The following is a 16,036-nucleotide window of genomic DNA, read 5'->3' as shown; positions in this document are numbered from 1 at the left end:
TCTTCGGAGATATACACACAGATAATGATACAAGTTTTTTCAGTGATTCCTTAACATTAGCTATCAAAAACAAACATACTGCACACACGTAATGGTGACAGGATATATTACAGTTTAGCAATAAACTTTTTTTTTTTTTTTTTGTCAAAAAAGACGTCAAGGCACAACACAGTAAACTTTACCTGGAGTTTTATAGATAGAAATTAATCCAAGCATCTTTTTCTGAATTATGTTTTGTTAAAAAAAGTTTTCATATCAGCACCTGTTAGACAACATATACCAATAGCGAAAGCCTATATCATTCATCTGTATTATTACAGTCAACCAACAAATGTATTGCTATGGCTCTAACGCTAACATTTACTAATTAGCACTAAACACAAAGAGGCTGATGGGATTGTCATTAGTTATGCAGGTGTTTGGTGATTGATTGAAGTATATGACAACTTATGATTTTGATTCGATCATGGGGCTGGTTGAAAAGTTAAAGAGATCAGCAAAGTCATTATAGCTCATCCTCTGGGGAACATGAATCTTAGCCAAATTCCATGGCAATTAATCCAACAACAATTGTTAAGACATTTAACTGGCAACCACTGTTGTGAAAATCACAAATAGACAAAAGTCCTGGGGATCTCCAACGTCGGTAGTCTTTATCCTCATGGGACCATGAATTTCATGCCAAACCAAAGAGTTAGAGTTAGATATTTCACACAATAACTGCAAAATTAACTTGCTGATGGCTCTTGAGGAAAAGTCAGGGGATCACCAATCCTCAGCAGGATTCATGCTTTGGGAAGCATGGGAGTTTTAGCTAAGTTGTATGGCAGTTCAACACATATGTTGAGATATTTCAGTCTGGAACAAAATGGTGGACTAAGCAACAGAATGACATCGCCATCCCTAGAGTCATACTGCTAGCAGCTTCTTCAGTGGATGAATCTGAGTTCAAGAAAAGAAGAAACTAGACTGAAAATGAAATGATATTACAGTAAAAACATCTGTGCGTTACAGAGAAATGATATAGCAGGTAGAAGAAACAAGAGTGTGTGAGAAAACCAGAAGCAGAGATGGAAGAGAAACAGTGAACGTATCTAGTTTCCCTCTCAAAACCAAATGGAATCCCTCTCTGATTGGCCTTGCCAAGGTAACTGTCTGTCTGAGTGTGTGTGTCAGTGAGTATTAGCGGGGAAGTATCTGTATACAAGTGTGTGAGTAGCTGGTGTGTAATCACAGCAGCAGAGCTCTGGTCTTGTTCCACATCCTCAGCTTCTTTTACTCCAGTAGAATTGCTGAGATATGTGTGAGAGTTACTGTGGATGCACCCCAGATGCTGCTAAATTACATGTCAAGTCCAATTTATGTTAACAGAACACATCCAACACACCCTGCTTTTCAGGGACACAAATAACATACAGTAGATATCCGCGTGAGACAAGTTAAATACCCTCTGTCAAGAGTGTCATAGTGTGTCTGAGCCTGAAAATCAAATACAACATGATAATGCTCTTTAATTTAAGTGGAAATGTGCATTTATAGGAAGTAGCGAAGACAGTTTATTTCCTGTCTGCCACTGACCTCATCAGCTAACCCTTGTGCAGCAACAGGAAAAATGTAGAGTGATCTACATGGTAGAATTTTTATACACTTTAATACAAGGTGTCATCCAAGTGTGAAAAAGAAAACCATCAGTGTTCCATTTCTTCTTGCTGTTGTTGTAAGAACTAGATTATTCATAGAGATTAAGATGGGGGTGAGTGATTCTGGAGAAAGATAGTTGATTGTTCCCGGGTGGCCATATGTAGATGTTTTGGGTCAACTCAGGATGCCTTTTCATCTGGTGACATCATCAGGTAAAAAATTCTAGTTATTCAATCCATGGTTCTTGACCTGCCCAGCCACAATCACACTTTGTGTTTAGTGCTGATTAGCACATTTTAGAATGCTAACAAACTAAACCAAGTTGGTGTACATGGTGAATCCAATACCTACTAAAATTCAAGATGTTAGTATCGTCATAGGGAGCATGTTGGCATGCTTAGCATATAGCCCAGTAGTAGAGCAGTAGCACTCATCTTGTTGTTCATTAAGGATAAATATCTTTAGTAAGAAGTGTTATAGTATATGAGTTTATACACGATTGACTGGTTATGAAGGCAACGGATTAGCTCTGACTCTGATTAGCATAACAGGAAACATTTAACCTATGAAAGAGTGTAATTATCTACCTTCATGTATTTTTTCTTACTTTAGAAAAGCATATTTGGACTTTCCCCTTCAGACTGTAAAAAAATAAGCCGTCCTCTACTTATTTTTCCAGTTGGAGCATGTATTCATGCTTCTGTTTACACCTTAATGTTCACAACTCAGTGGACTGTCTGACTACCATCTTGTTGCGCTCTGTCTTCTCTGTGTCTCCCTCGCCTCTCACTCTCTCTCTCTGGTTGTATGAAGGGTAGGCTTGTGTGTCATAACAGGAGGCTTACTATACTCAATAGTTTTTCTAACCCACACCCTTCCTTCTCTTGCCTCTTCTCTCCCCTTTCCTCTCCCTCTTTCCCCTCAGACTGAACTCCCTTTTTCCTCAGAGGTTGCTTTTGGTCATTCTGTTTAACCATATTTTTCAATCCCCCCCAGGCCAAGTGAAGAAATGATAATCTGACTCTGCACTGTTGATGTACACACAGCTTCAAGCTCTTTGTTTTTCATGTTTTTCACAAATTTTTAATGGCTTTTGGAAATAGTTGAATTCTAAATGTCTTGATACTGCACAGCAAGATGAATACTCAAAAGTAGGCCAGCATACAGTATCACATGCTTTAAGACTTATTTGTCTTATCCACACTTCTGTTTTTTTATGGATGAAACACACGAGATAACGTGTTCGGTTGTGATGCTTCTATTTGGTATTTTTGGGAACTTTTACTGGTGGGTACTGGCTGCAGATGTGCTAATGTTATCTGTGGATGTGTTAACAGTGGATTTGGCTTTCATACTTTGCAACACTGTTCAATTTTTGATATGTTATGTGTTTGACCCTGTGTTTCTCTATGTTAGACGTGTTTCCCTGGAAATCTTTGCATTTAAAGTTATGAATATTGCAGCAAGTGTTGTCTACATCAAGTTTTGGACAATCTAACAACATTTGTGACCAATTTTGGCCCACCACTGCGCTGAGTTACTGTGTTGTTAATCGGTAGCAGGGGTGAATTAGTCTCTTGCTCGCTCCCTCTTTCTGTCCTTATGTCTTTCTTTCTCTCCTCTAAGTAACTATCTCACTAGGATGTGCTCTAAGGCACAACGTTTTTGAAAATTTCTATATGACATGAACTGGTCAATTCTGGTAGTACTGACGCAATTCTGTCACCAACCAAACTTAGATGCCAATTTAAAAAAGTAAATAAATGAAATGCTGTCTTTTTTAAACGTTGTAATGATCTCTTGTCTGATGTCTTTCAGAGTTGTGTCAGTGTTTCAACATAGATGTAAAGCATCCGCGGATCTTCACTGGTCCAGAGGATGCTCTGTTTGGCTTCTCTGTTTTACAACATGAATCAGACGGAGAAAAATCGTAAGTTTTTGTCAATGAGCAAATGAAAGAGAAATAAGTAAACAGTCATAATTTGTAAATGTTATTTAGATGTTTAATGATGTCTTGATGATTAATGACTGTGTCATTCTGTGATTAAAGAATGCTGGTTGGTGCTCCCTGGGACGGGCCACCAAACAACAGGAGAGGAGACGTGTACAAATGTATTGTGGGAGAGGAGAGGAACTCAAATTGCAGCAAAGTGAATTTAGGTGAGATGAACAAATCATTTTAATAAATCAACTCTCCTTGGGAAAAGAAAATCTGTCCAATTCAAACTAATCTGTCTGGCTATCTCAGGTGAGACTGCTCTCCAGAACGTTTCAAAGAACCTGAGGAACTCTCACCTGGGAATGACGTTGACTCCAGACTCACCTGATGGATTCCTGGTATGTGGTTTTAACACTGAAAACATGACTTTTTGCTAGGTGGGCATTTGGGTTGTATGTGAAGCCTGAAGGGATGTGGTGAGACCAGGTTGTGTTTATTTCACAGAATTTTAATGAATCAGCTCTGTTGGTATATTTTTATTTGACTTTAGAAGTGACCGTGTGTAGTTCACTGATCCCACACTTCCTGGAGATCATTTTGGAGATTCGTATGCACACAAGTCAGACACATGGACTGATTAATCACTTATAGAATCCAAATGAGGAACACACTTTGGCCTGGGCTAGCAAGCAGATGTATGTGTTTTGTATGTTTGTTTGTATGTTAGTTACTGTGTCTATGTTTGTGTGCCCGTTTATTTGTGTATGCGTCATGCCAGTGTGCTTGTGTGTTTTCTATTCAGCCAGGTTTTTACTGCTGCTTCGGGTGTGGAGTCGTGTACAGTTCATGAACGCCATCCAGCTAGGCCCATTTTAGTGTTTGTGTGTGTGTGTGTGTGTGTGTGTGTATGTGTGTGTGTGTGTGTGTGTGTGTTTATCTTAACCCCAGCGGTCAGGTCTATAACAGGATCGGAATGCGTCTCCGGCCCTTTGTTAATGACAGACCTACCAAAAGCCATAGCACCTCTCCTGCTTTTTCCCTCCTTCCTTTCTCTCAATCCTCACTCCATCCCTTCTTCTCTGCCTGTCTGTGTGCCTGAGGAGAAACCCGTCTATAATGACAGGGCAAGCAAAACCAGGATGTTTCTCTTTCTCTTCTTCTACCCCCAATTCACCCCACTTTCTGTCTCTCTTTTGTCTCTCTGCTGCTGCGTGTGCGAGTTTCCCTTTTATCTCCTCTTTCCACGCTCTCCCCTTAATTCCTCCCTCTTGGTATGAAAGCCAAATAAACGGCATGCTTTGAAGACAAAAATATTTTATATGGTACCCCCCTCCCCAGCCCCACACTCACCCCCCCCCCACATTTAGCACAATCAGATTTAAATTGCCTTTCTGGTCTGGTGTTGCAGCTCTGTTAAACCACTCATGACAACAGTGACTGCCAGCATGTCAACAATAGTCTCTCTCTCTCTCTGACTCTCCCTCATTTTTCTATCCACCAAACCGCACTATACTAGTTTTTCCATGACTTATTCCCTCTTATGAGTTGTTTTCCCTGTCTGCCCACATTTAGCCTTTTTTTCTGTGTTTATTTGTGGGTCAACCGACTACTTTTGTCTACGTGTTGAAACCCTTTGATAATAACTGAGAAACCACCTACACGCCTTGTGAGCTGAACACAAACACTTATAAATATAAACCGTTAAAATTGACTGTAGATTCTCCCAGGATTGCTTCACCTGTAAGACAGATGCTGATGTGTATGTGTTTTTGTGTGTTTGGCAGGCGTGTGCCCCTCTTTGGTCTCAAGAGTGTGGTACATCTATGTTCAGCACCGGCATCTGTGCCTCTGTCAGCGATGACCTAGAACCAAGAGAGACCATCGCGCCAACAGCGCAAAGTAACCACATATTGGCACACACATTGAGGCAGAGAAACATGCTGCACATGCCTGCTTTAGCTAACCAAATATTTTTAAACTCCCACATGTGGCAGGGTGCTCGACATACATGGACATTGTGATTGTGCTGGATGGCTCCAACAGTATCTACCCCTGGTACGAGGTCCAGAATTTCCTCAGCAACATCCTCAGCAAGTTCCACATCAGCTCGGACCAGATGCAGGTAAAAGTATAAGTCGATGTGTGGTTGCACTGCCAATAAATATTATCTACATTGGTAATGGAAAGTTGCGGTTTTGAATTTGAGTGAGTCTCCCATTTAAACCGCTGGAACCCCTCCACCTTTGGCCATGATAGTAAGACAAGCTAGTCCCTTGAGTGAAAACATACATAGAGTGACATATATAAAAGGATCAGTTTGGCAAATTATGACCAGAATGAATTGCTTTAGTAATGTACAAGGACATGAGCCAAGCTAACTTGAGGTTTGGAAGGGGTAGAAGTTGGAGAGGAGGGCTGGGGGTCCGGGGACATTATTCTGCGCTAAACAACAAGAGTAGTGAGGGGGAAGATTGGGTTTTGAAAAGGGAGGGTGGGGGTACGGGGTAGCAGGCAATGTGAGGTGAAGAGGAAATACCTCTGGTTTTTGAATGAATTTAAAAATTCCCCAAGTGCACTGTTTGCTTTAATAACAGGATTGGTACTTAAAGAGATAGTTCACCCAAGAAACAAGAGTCTCAGATGGTGCTTTCCACAACTATGAACCAGCACAACCATGAACATGTGGCATCACTGTAATGCTTGACTGTTTTTTCTGTGCATGTGTGTGCGCAATCAGGTTGGTGTACTGCAGTATGGTGAGGTAGCAGTCCATGAGTGGTCTCTGAAGGACTACCAGACCACACAGCAGGTGGTGGAGGCTGCCAAGAACATCAGCAGACAGGAGGGACGGGAGACGCGCACTGCATATGCCATCCACATGGCCTGGTAGGCCTGTCAATCACTGAGACTTCATTCATACTGGCTGATTTTCTTTGTACTAAATCCTAGTTGGCTGGTTAATTGGAAACTGTCTGAATGTTTAGACACTGGCATAACATTCTTCGGGATTTTCTCTAAATATATTACTGTTTAATTTATTGTAATAAGATCAGAAGGGTCTATTTTCTTCTAGTCTGTTGTGCTTTTTAATGATATGCTCCAGTATGATCCCCTCAGGCTGCTTTGGATTTACTGCTTGCCAAGCGATCATACAGATCAAGGATATGATGAATGAGTATAACATGGGATACTTGAAGTTGCTCCAATCAGTTTGTGTATATATACAGTATACATGTAGATGACCATAGTGGGAAAACACATATGATTATGATAAATCGTCAACTCTGTTCAGTGCTTAAGCATCTTAAAGGTCATTGTTTTGGTTTTATGGCCAGCAACTTTTGGCAATTGTTTTGGTTCACTCTCTCATCAAACTTGTTTCCAGCCAAATCCAGCAGCTGTTTCCACTGACAAATCTCCATCAAACCCACTGTATACTACTTGCCCTGCATCAAACAGCAGACAGATACTATTGGGAATTCGCTTGTGAACATAGTTGATCATTTAGCAGCCAAAGTTGGAGGAGACCATAAACAGAGTGACAAGGAAAGTGATTATTAGATTTTGCCACAGGAATTCAAACATGTCTCTAACACCTTCTTTCCACGTAGCTCTGTGTACATATGCGAGTGAACTGCAAATCTTTTTGTTCCTATGGAAACCTCCATATTCTCTGGCATGTCTACGAAATGTCTTCTTCCATATTTTCCAGTCTTGAATATTCTCAACAAAACTAGGTTGATAAATCTTGTAACTTGCGGCTGATTTCGTTCAGACCATGTGCCCGGTGTGGTGACAACATAACATTAGCTAACATTGGTAGAGTGTTCGCTTTGTAATATGTAGTTAGAGTGCATGCATTGTGGTTAATCAATCTTATAACTAGATATTTCAAGAAACTGGCTACTTACCTGGCAGGTTAACCTCTATTTGTCTCCATGCATTGTTGGCCATTTATATCTCGATAATGTTCCAAATAAATATTATTTTTAAGTTCATGTAGTTCTATTTGGATGCATAAGCAATTACCAGTTACTGAGCAGAGATATTTAGATAGTAAAACCCTGACGAAATGCTGAGACCATCTTTAAAATACTCTTCTTTAATCTACTCCTGACTGTACTGTTGTCATCACTTTCGTGGCTTTTCTTTGCAGAAGTATGTTGGGGGTATTTAAGCTGGTAACCCAAGTCTAAAGAAACAGATCTATAGGTTGAGGTTCAGTGGCTCAATGAAAATCTCAGTCTTAAAATATCTTTCTTTTCAAAATAAAATTCCTGCTTTATTAAAGTCATACCCACATAGAGCACCACACCCAGACCTTTTGTGTGGCCACGGCTTTCATTTCTGGATGTGTATCTTGGAGAGGTGTTCTACTTGTGCACGCGCGCGCACACACACACACACACACACACACACACACAGGATGCATGCAGGTAATTGGAGAGTTCCTGTTTTCTGGTACAATTAAAGGTAAAACGTTGTAGGAGTTAAGGAGAAACGTTTAAAAGGTAGTTGAAAAGCAGTGACTGGAAAATGGAACCAAAAAAAAGTGTAACTGTGGCATTAAAACACCAGTGACGGGAAATCGAGACACTACTGCACCTCTCCCACCTGGTCAGATCAGTAGACTCATAGGTGCTCAGGACAAAAACAAGAGAAGTTTTTATTCAGGAGTCATTTTGAAATTGCAAAAGTGAATGTTTTCTCAAGTGTGTGCGTCAGAGAAAGAAAATCAAGTGAGGGATACAGTTTTTGATTTAATTTAAGAACTTCTGTTCAACTCTCTCTCACACACACACGCAGAACAGATGGACAGATAGCAGCACTGGCACTCGGCAGCAAAGTGATGGGGGTATAAAAACACTGAGATTAGCTGAGCTGGACTAGTTGGCTGCTGGCTCAGCATGACTGCAGGTGTGGCACGGACTGACCCAGCCTGGTCAGCCAAGTCGTGTTCTTGCAGCTGTAAAAACACACGCATACACTTACAGTACATACATGAATGGACACATACACACATTTTAGGGGCTCACACCATACACACACTGTATTGCTATGCTTACGGGGGTGGATATTGATTCATTCCTTGGTTCCCTGAACCTCAACCTTAACCCTGCTCCCTGCATGTTTGACCTTTGACCTTTACCCTAACCTTGTCCTTATTATAAACTTAACCCTAAACTCAAGCACTTAACTAAAATAGCTCCTAAATATATCACCCTGGAGTCGTTTGATGATTTTATTTTTGTGTTGACAATTGGTATACACCAGTTGGTGTGGTGATCTTAAGACGACAACAACTGGCTCTTTTTATTTAGGGATGTTCCTAACAACTCATTTCTTTGACATTTAAAATTAAGTTTAAATTTAGATAAGTCAACTTGTCGAAAAGCAAGAATAAATTTGTGTGCTCCAGTACATTCAGACTCTATTGCAGAAGTTTTTCCTGATCATCTTAATCACTGTGAGAAAGTGTGAGTGAATTTCCCAAAATGTCACACATAATCATTTAAAGAATTTTGCCTCAGCCTTTAAAAGAACCACTTTTTTTCACTGCACGCGGTGAAATGCTGACATGTAAATGACAATAATGGAGAGCACTGGATGGGTTTGAATGCAGAGTAGATGACAGACTCATGTATAGACATCAAACAGACCTCTACAATTGGATTAGCCACTGATTTTTATATTGCTCCACCCGTCTGAGACGCTCTCACTCACTTAGCCACACACAAACACGCGCACAAAAGTACACTCACAGACCGCTGTGCCGTGTCATTACCACACTGCTGTGACTCCATAAAATGGGTTGTAAATACAGGCAGGCCTCCCAATTAGCTCCACTCACTTTCTCTCCTCTTTTATCTCCCCTTCCCTCATTCTTATTTACTTGTGTCTTTCATCCTAAATATTTGTAGCTTCATCCTGTTTTTCTTTTATTCTTCTCCTTGTATCTGTTTATGTCCATCCTGTCTTGTCGTTTTTGTCTGTTATGTCCTCTACCAAATTTATTCTTTTTCTCTTTCCCTGGCTTTTTTATGTGACTGTGTAAATCACACAGTCTTAATATCACATCAAATCAGGATTAACACTTCTCCGTTGTAATATTTGGCTTAATTTTACCATCTTTTAAGATTCATTTAATTTGCATTACCACTCCCTTTCTTTCCCCTCTGGTCATTTTTCTTTTTCTACTTTTTTGCTGGCTGCCTTTCTTGTCTTATCAGACTTATTATTTACCTTTTTGCTATCTTTCTTTTCTCATCTTCTTCAGTCGTTCACTCATCGAGTTCTCCGTTACTTTGCTCCTCTACTCTGTTTTCTCCTCTCGGCTCCCTATGTAATTTGCAGACTGCATAGGGGAAACGGTTGTTTTTAACTCTGAGTTTCTTGTGGCTGACCACGATGTTATATTTAGGCAAGGGCTGGAGTTGGGCCTGAAAATGACTGAGTTCACTAGCAGTGACTACTCTCCCCAGTGCTGTGTGTGTGTGTGTGTGCATGCTTGCATGTGTGTGTTGGTCTGAGGCTTACCAACCCTATTCAATGCTTGAAGCAGGTCCCACTGAGAACAGGTTTCCTGCAGACAAACAGGGTGCGGCTTGGGTCTGTTCGTGTGTTTGTCATTTAGGTTTCCTCTTTGTATGATGGCACAACCGGATGGGAATGCACAGATGCGGTCGCTGTGTGCAGTGACACATGCAGTGACCAACTTGAAACTGGCAGCTAATGTATGTGTATCAAGCATGACTAATATAGATGTGGCAAGGTCCAGTTGAGAGCTTAAATCCAATGTCTAAGTGTTTTACTGGCTATTCATTTTCTCAGAGAAAGACTTGAAATTGTATATTATCTTATAGGCGTATATGTTTATTTGAGATTTTAGGAAACCAAGTGCCTGATACTCCCTGGTGTCCTCCCTCTCCCTCAGGCTCTTTCACTCCTTGTATTTTCCTTCTCTTTCCTTCTCTTTCTTCCTTGCTTTCGCTGTTGTCAATCAAAATCTTCCTTCATTTTTATTTTAGCAAACTAGCCTGACATTCTTTATGTCAGTCTGCAATTTCTTTCTTCATAGCACGGAGGCATTCAGTGCTGAGCGTGGAGCCAGGGACAGCGCCACCAAGGTGATGATTGTAGTGACGGACGGAGAGTCGCATGACGGGGAGGAGCTACCAGAGGCTCTGGAGGAGTGCGAGAGCAGAAACATCACCAGATATGCGATCGCTGTGAGTAAATCTCATCAAGTCTCGATGGGTTGTTTGATTTTAAGAAAGTGAAGTCTTTAAGAATCACAGTTTTATGGGCTTTATTTGAGAGTTTTAATGTTTCACAATCTTCAAACAGGAGCTTTTTTTAAACATGAAAATAGTGAAGCTATTGTGGAAAACACACAAACAACTAACATACATTATCAGTGGTGTGTGCATCCCTGACATTCCTCACACATTGTGTGAAAGTGGTACGGTGACAATCTACACCCTATAGCGACCACACAATACCACAACCACTGCACCCCCAAAAATAACATCTCCAAATTACAAAATGAACCCCTTAGGGGCACTAAAATAGTCCAGTTAGAACAAAAACTCTTCTTTTCCAGCCCCGCCCGACCCCCTCAACTCAGACACACACTGAGTGGTGGCATGGCTTTAGTGTCAGTGGGGCAGACAGAGTCTAGTGGTAGGACTGGTTGCAGACCCCTCCCTTCCCCACGAGAGGAGCTGAGGATTGTCCAGACTCCACTAGAACCACAGAAGAGAAGATCATGAGCCAATATGGAGCAGGAGTGGCAAAGTGCAGACAAAGAAGTACGCATCGACCTAGTAATCTATGGATGGAGAAGTTCAATTAGGCCCGTTTGGATAGCTGTTTGGTTAGTTTGTATTTTCCATTTGTCTTGTACCAGAGGTTCTGAATTTTTTCAAGCCCCAACGTGCTAGAAAAATCTGACAAACAATTTATAAGGTTTTGGCCTGCCTCTGGAACAATAGATTTGCTGTTTGATCAGACCGGGATCTCATCAAAAATTCAGCTGTGACTTCCAGAACCTGTCTGTCAGACTGTCTTTCTAACAGAAGATATCAAAAGAAGTTAAGTGCATTCAGTCTAAATAGCATTAGCTCAAATGGCTGACAGAATGCATTGCTGAAATGTCTGCTGCCAACACAACAGAGATCAGAGAAACTGATTTTGTAGTTTTAATGCCACAGGTGAAATTCTCCATTGTGGTGTGTTTGAATAAATTGCTGCTATTGGCAATCTGAGATTGTTTTCCTGTGATCCGGGTGAGCCGACTCTTTAAAATGCTGTGCTACTCTTAGTTCTAAATCCTGACCATCCAAGGCGAAACAGGATAAGATTTTGCATAAATTGTCTTAAAACATGTTGTTATGTTCATATCACTGTGCTGCATACATTACAGCTCTGTCTGATATATGCACAACACAATCCTAGCTCAATGAAAGTTTAAATTGGAGAGGAGAAAACAGACAGCCAGAGACAGAGTCGAGGTGTGGACAGAGCAGAAACTGTACACGCAGCCTAACAGAAACACCAAGCTGAAGAAAACAAGCCAGAATGAGGAGGAATTTTGTGGTTGAATGTTTGCCTTAAATGTCAAAGTGATGACAGGTAACAGCAGCCTCATATTTTGATGTTGCTCTCTGTGCTGCTGCCTGTTTGTGTGTGTGTGTGTGTGTGTGTGTGTGTGTGTGTGTGTGTGTGTGTGTGTGTGTGTGTGTGTGTGTGTGTGCAGTGAAAATGGCTCACATGGGATGTCAGAGCTTTAAAAACAAGAGTATGGTCACTACAGACTGTGTTTTATACATCAGTGAGGGTTAGAGGCTGTAAGTGTGTGTTTTTGGGGGACAGGTTTCTACAGAGCCATGTATGAATGTATGTATGTATGTAGGTTAATATATGTAGTAAGTATGTACATTCATATATATATATACATATTATGTTTCTAAATCCCTTGAATCTGGAAATGTGCTTTATATTTTAACACAACTTTCTCTTTAATGTCCTCTTACTCTATTCATGACTCTGTAAAATCCGAAAGCAGTTGGCAGCTTCAGTGGAATTTCTCAGCTTCTATAAGATCTTAATGTTCGTATTTATATGTAGGCTCTCTTCTCGTTACACACACTACACCCAACGCCATCCACTACCCTTTGAAAACAGAGGATTTCCTTAGTTTGCTTGGCAGCAGGAGTCACAGGGGGAGATTCTTGGGTTTGGTTTCTCTTTTGGAATTTTCTCATTTGTACTTCAGGCATAAAGCCATCGGCCACTGCTGCTACAGTATATCTTACTCATCAGTCATCTCTTCACCTCACAGCTAGGCCTGTGCTCCTCATTTACAAATCTCTGTTGGCTGCCGTTTCCTCTGTTCCTATGTTTTCCAGTCAATTTGTTGCCTTTAGATATGGCTTAATAATTGCTAGTAAATTACCCGAGCAATGAAGTGTGTTTATTTTTATTTTATTCACAGTTCAATCATGCTGTTTCAGGCAGTGATAGAAGACTTTACTTAAGTACTGATACAACTATGTGAAACTACTACACTGCAAGTAAAATCCTGGATCCAAAACCTTATATTAGTATTAGCAAAATGTATTTTTAAATGTCTGAAAATGTTTTAATCTGTAACAGTAAACAGCCCTGTTTTTGGCTTTGAGACGCGGCAATGCGCAGCTTATCCAAGAGGCTTTTAAAATAGTTTATTTTTCAGAAATGGGTGAATATCTCAACCGTTAGAGCAAACCACAAAATGAATTGTAAATGCTCAGGTAAAGTACAAGTAAATCACTTGAGTGTGGCCACAATCCAACACTGACTCCAGGTTACTTGTGTGCTACTTCAGAGTACATGTTGGTGGTGCTTGCTCCCACCTTTCCTCACTTCTGTGATGAAGACACAGCTGTGTTGAACTGTTGTCTGTTTGTACAATTAAAGGCTGCAAATCAGTCAGTGCTCAAACTGGGAAGTACCTGATTCAGCCAGCCAAATTCACCTACATACTTCTGGACGATGCACAGAGAACCTTGTTTCATCTTCCTCTCTTCAGTGCCCTTCAGAAACATGGAGAAGTAATTCCTCTGATTCATGCCAAAATGTCTGTTTATGCTCTCTGTTTTTCTCACTCTCTTTCTCTGCATCCAGCTTAATCCCTCAATGTTTTATTGAGCTTGTGTTATCTGCTTATTCATTTACCATATTCACTCTTTTTTTCTCTCTCTCTTTCTCTCACGCTGGGCTCCAGGTTCTGGGTCATTACATCCGCCGGCAGCAGGACCCTGAGACATTCATAAATGAGATAAAGTATATCGCCAGCGACCCTGACGACAAATACTTTTTCAATGTGACTGACGAAGCTGCGCTCAATGACATTGTGGACGCCCTAGGAGATCGTATCTTCACTCTGGAAGGTTTGTGGATGAATGAAAATAACAAAGCAATCATCGATGTGGCTGTTCTTAAGCACACTTAGACATATTTAATGTCTAATGTCTATATTTAGTTGATAGATATAGTTGATTTTACGGTTGAGAAAAACTCTTTAGTTATAAAATCTAAGTACTGACTGTTTTAAGATGATAAACTTCAATCACATGTCAACCACATTCTGCATTAGAGCACAGATATATTGATGTCAACCAGAAAAATCATGTGTAAAATTGATTCCAAACTGTAATTGTTAGCTGTATTGTGTCATTTATGTATTTATCTCTTGAGACAATATATTCAAATCATGTCTTTTCAATGTTTTATTGATAATATACACAATAAAGTGGTAAATACACCTAGTTTAGGTAGTTATCTTTTTTTACGTGCATGACAGCAATTAGACCAACTTTTTTATTTTAAGTCACTTTATACTGTAACACTGTCCAACTAGTCAATATATTTTGATTATAAATTACATTAATAAGTCAACTGATAGAAAGGAAACAAACACGAGGATACGAAAAGACTGAAAGTAGAGTCTAAAAGAAGAGGAAGAATGAAATACAAGAATCTGAGACAGAAGAAGAATATTTAAGAGGGGGAAGTGAAGTAGGATTGGGTCCATGTGAGAAAATAAACAGTGGTCCTGCAGAAAAAGCATGAAAAGGAAAAGAAGGTAGAAGGAGTGTACGGCTATCACAGCAGTTGCGGGAACATGAGAGGAAGGCTGATGAAAAGTGATGCCACCTCTTAAATGTCTAGGGAATGAGAGAGGAAGGGACAGGAGGAAAGGAAAGGGAGAGGCATGTCTGCCACCTGTGGTCCTCATGTAGAGTGAGGGTGCAAACAATGCCATCTAGATCAGATCCTGAGAGGGAGAGGAAGGAAGGGAGTAGATGTGTGAAGAAACTTGACTTGCTGTGTCTGTCCGCTCACAGGCACGCTGGGCTACAACCAGAGCTCGTTCCACATGGAGATGTCTCAGATTGGCTTCTCCACACACACACTGGATGTAAGTCCAGTCAACTGTTCACAGCCCAGTTTAGTGTTAAGTTCATGTGTTTTATCTGTTTTCGTTCATCTGTGTCCTTCTCTGCTCTTCAGGATGGCATACTCTTTGGAATGGTGGGCGCCTATGACTGGGATGGCGGTGTGTTGAAGGAAGGGACCAACGGACGCATCATGCCGCCCAGAGAAGCTTTTGAAAGCGAGTTTCCGCTGGAGCTCAAAAATCACGCTGCTTATTTAGGTACCTATATACAGTATCACTCCAGTGAACATGATGATGCTGAAAGGATCATACATGTGAATTTTGCAAAATTTTGTAAACATAAGTCAACAATATCTCCAGATTTCATCGCTTTTTACTTAGTAAACATGACGTCATAGGAACCACACCAACATCGTGATATCAGATATAAGTAATGGGAAACCTAAAGATGAAAAACGTATTAACCTGCAACTGGAACTACTAGTGGGTTCCGTTATAATATCTTTAGGATCTCAACTATTATTTAACAATATCACTTAGTGTGTTGTTTTATCAATTATTTGAATCATTATGTCTGTTAAGTATAAGAAAATAGTTAAAATAGTCTGTTAAATCCCAAGGTGACATGTTACACACTTAACTAACACGCTCTAAAAAACAAGACTTCCATGTAAAACATTAAAAACATTCAGCATACAGCTGTATAATTCTTAAACTCTGTCTATGTGTTTTCAGGTTACACAGTGTCATCTGTGATAGTTGGTGACTGGAAGAGGCTGTACTTAGCTGGCGCTCCTCGGTTTAAACACAAAGGCAAAGTCATCCTGTTTGAACTCAGTGATGAGGGTGATGTCAACATCGTACAGGCTCTCAATGGAGAACAGGTAAAGTGTCTCCTCTCTCTTCACTCACTTTTATTTGCTTATTTGTAGCAGAGAACAGAGCAGAAGGAATCTCACTGTGTTGGAGATTGAAGTGAGGGCTCCACCTGCTGGCAGAAAGCTAAAGAAGCA

General features: G+C 40.5%; 1 protein-coding gene across 2 annotated transcripts in view; it reads left to right on the top strand.

The window, feature by feature from the left end:
• itga10 (integrin, alpha 10) overlaps positions 1–16,036 on the top strand; it is a 30,452-nt gene that overhangs the window by 8,150 nt on the left and 6,266 nt on the right. For both annotated transcript variants that reach the window (XM_037073113.1, XM_037073114.1), the window contains exons 2-12: positions 3,460–3,571; positions 3,692–3,801; positions 3,890–3,978; positions 5,365–5,479; positions 5,575–5,702; positions 6,318–6,466; positions 10,659–10,809; positions 13,848–14,013; positions 14,971–15,044; positions 15,137–15,281; positions 15,759–15,907. In XM_037073113.1, the coding sequence (XP_036929008.1) occupies positions 3,693–3,801; positions 3,890–3,978; positions 5,365–5,479; positions 5,575–5,702; positions 6,318–6,466; positions 10,659–10,809; positions 13,848–14,013; positions 14,971–15,044; positions 15,137–15,281; positions 15,759–15,907 (1,275 nt within the window). In that variant the 5' untranslated portion in view covers positions 3,460–3,571; position 3,692. The remainder of the gene's footprint in view (positions 1–3,459; positions 3,572–3,691; positions 3,802–3,889; positions 3,979–5,364; positions 5,480–5,574; positions 5,703–6,317; positions 6,467–10,658; positions 10,810–13,847; positions 14,014–14,970; positions 15,045–15,136; positions 15,282–15,758; positions 15,908–16,036) is intronic.

Source organism: Acanthopagrus latus, chromosome 17 (assembly GCF_904848185.1).
Source record: "Acanthopagrus latus isolate v.2019 chromosome 17, fAcaLat1.1, whole genome shotgun sequence".
NCBI lineage: Eukaryota > Metazoa > Chordata > Actinopteri > Spariformes > Sparidae > Acanthopagrus > Acanthopagrus latus.
The sequence above is the reverse complement of the archived record's forward strand: the minus strand, read 5'-3'. Positions and strand labels throughout refer to the sequence as shown.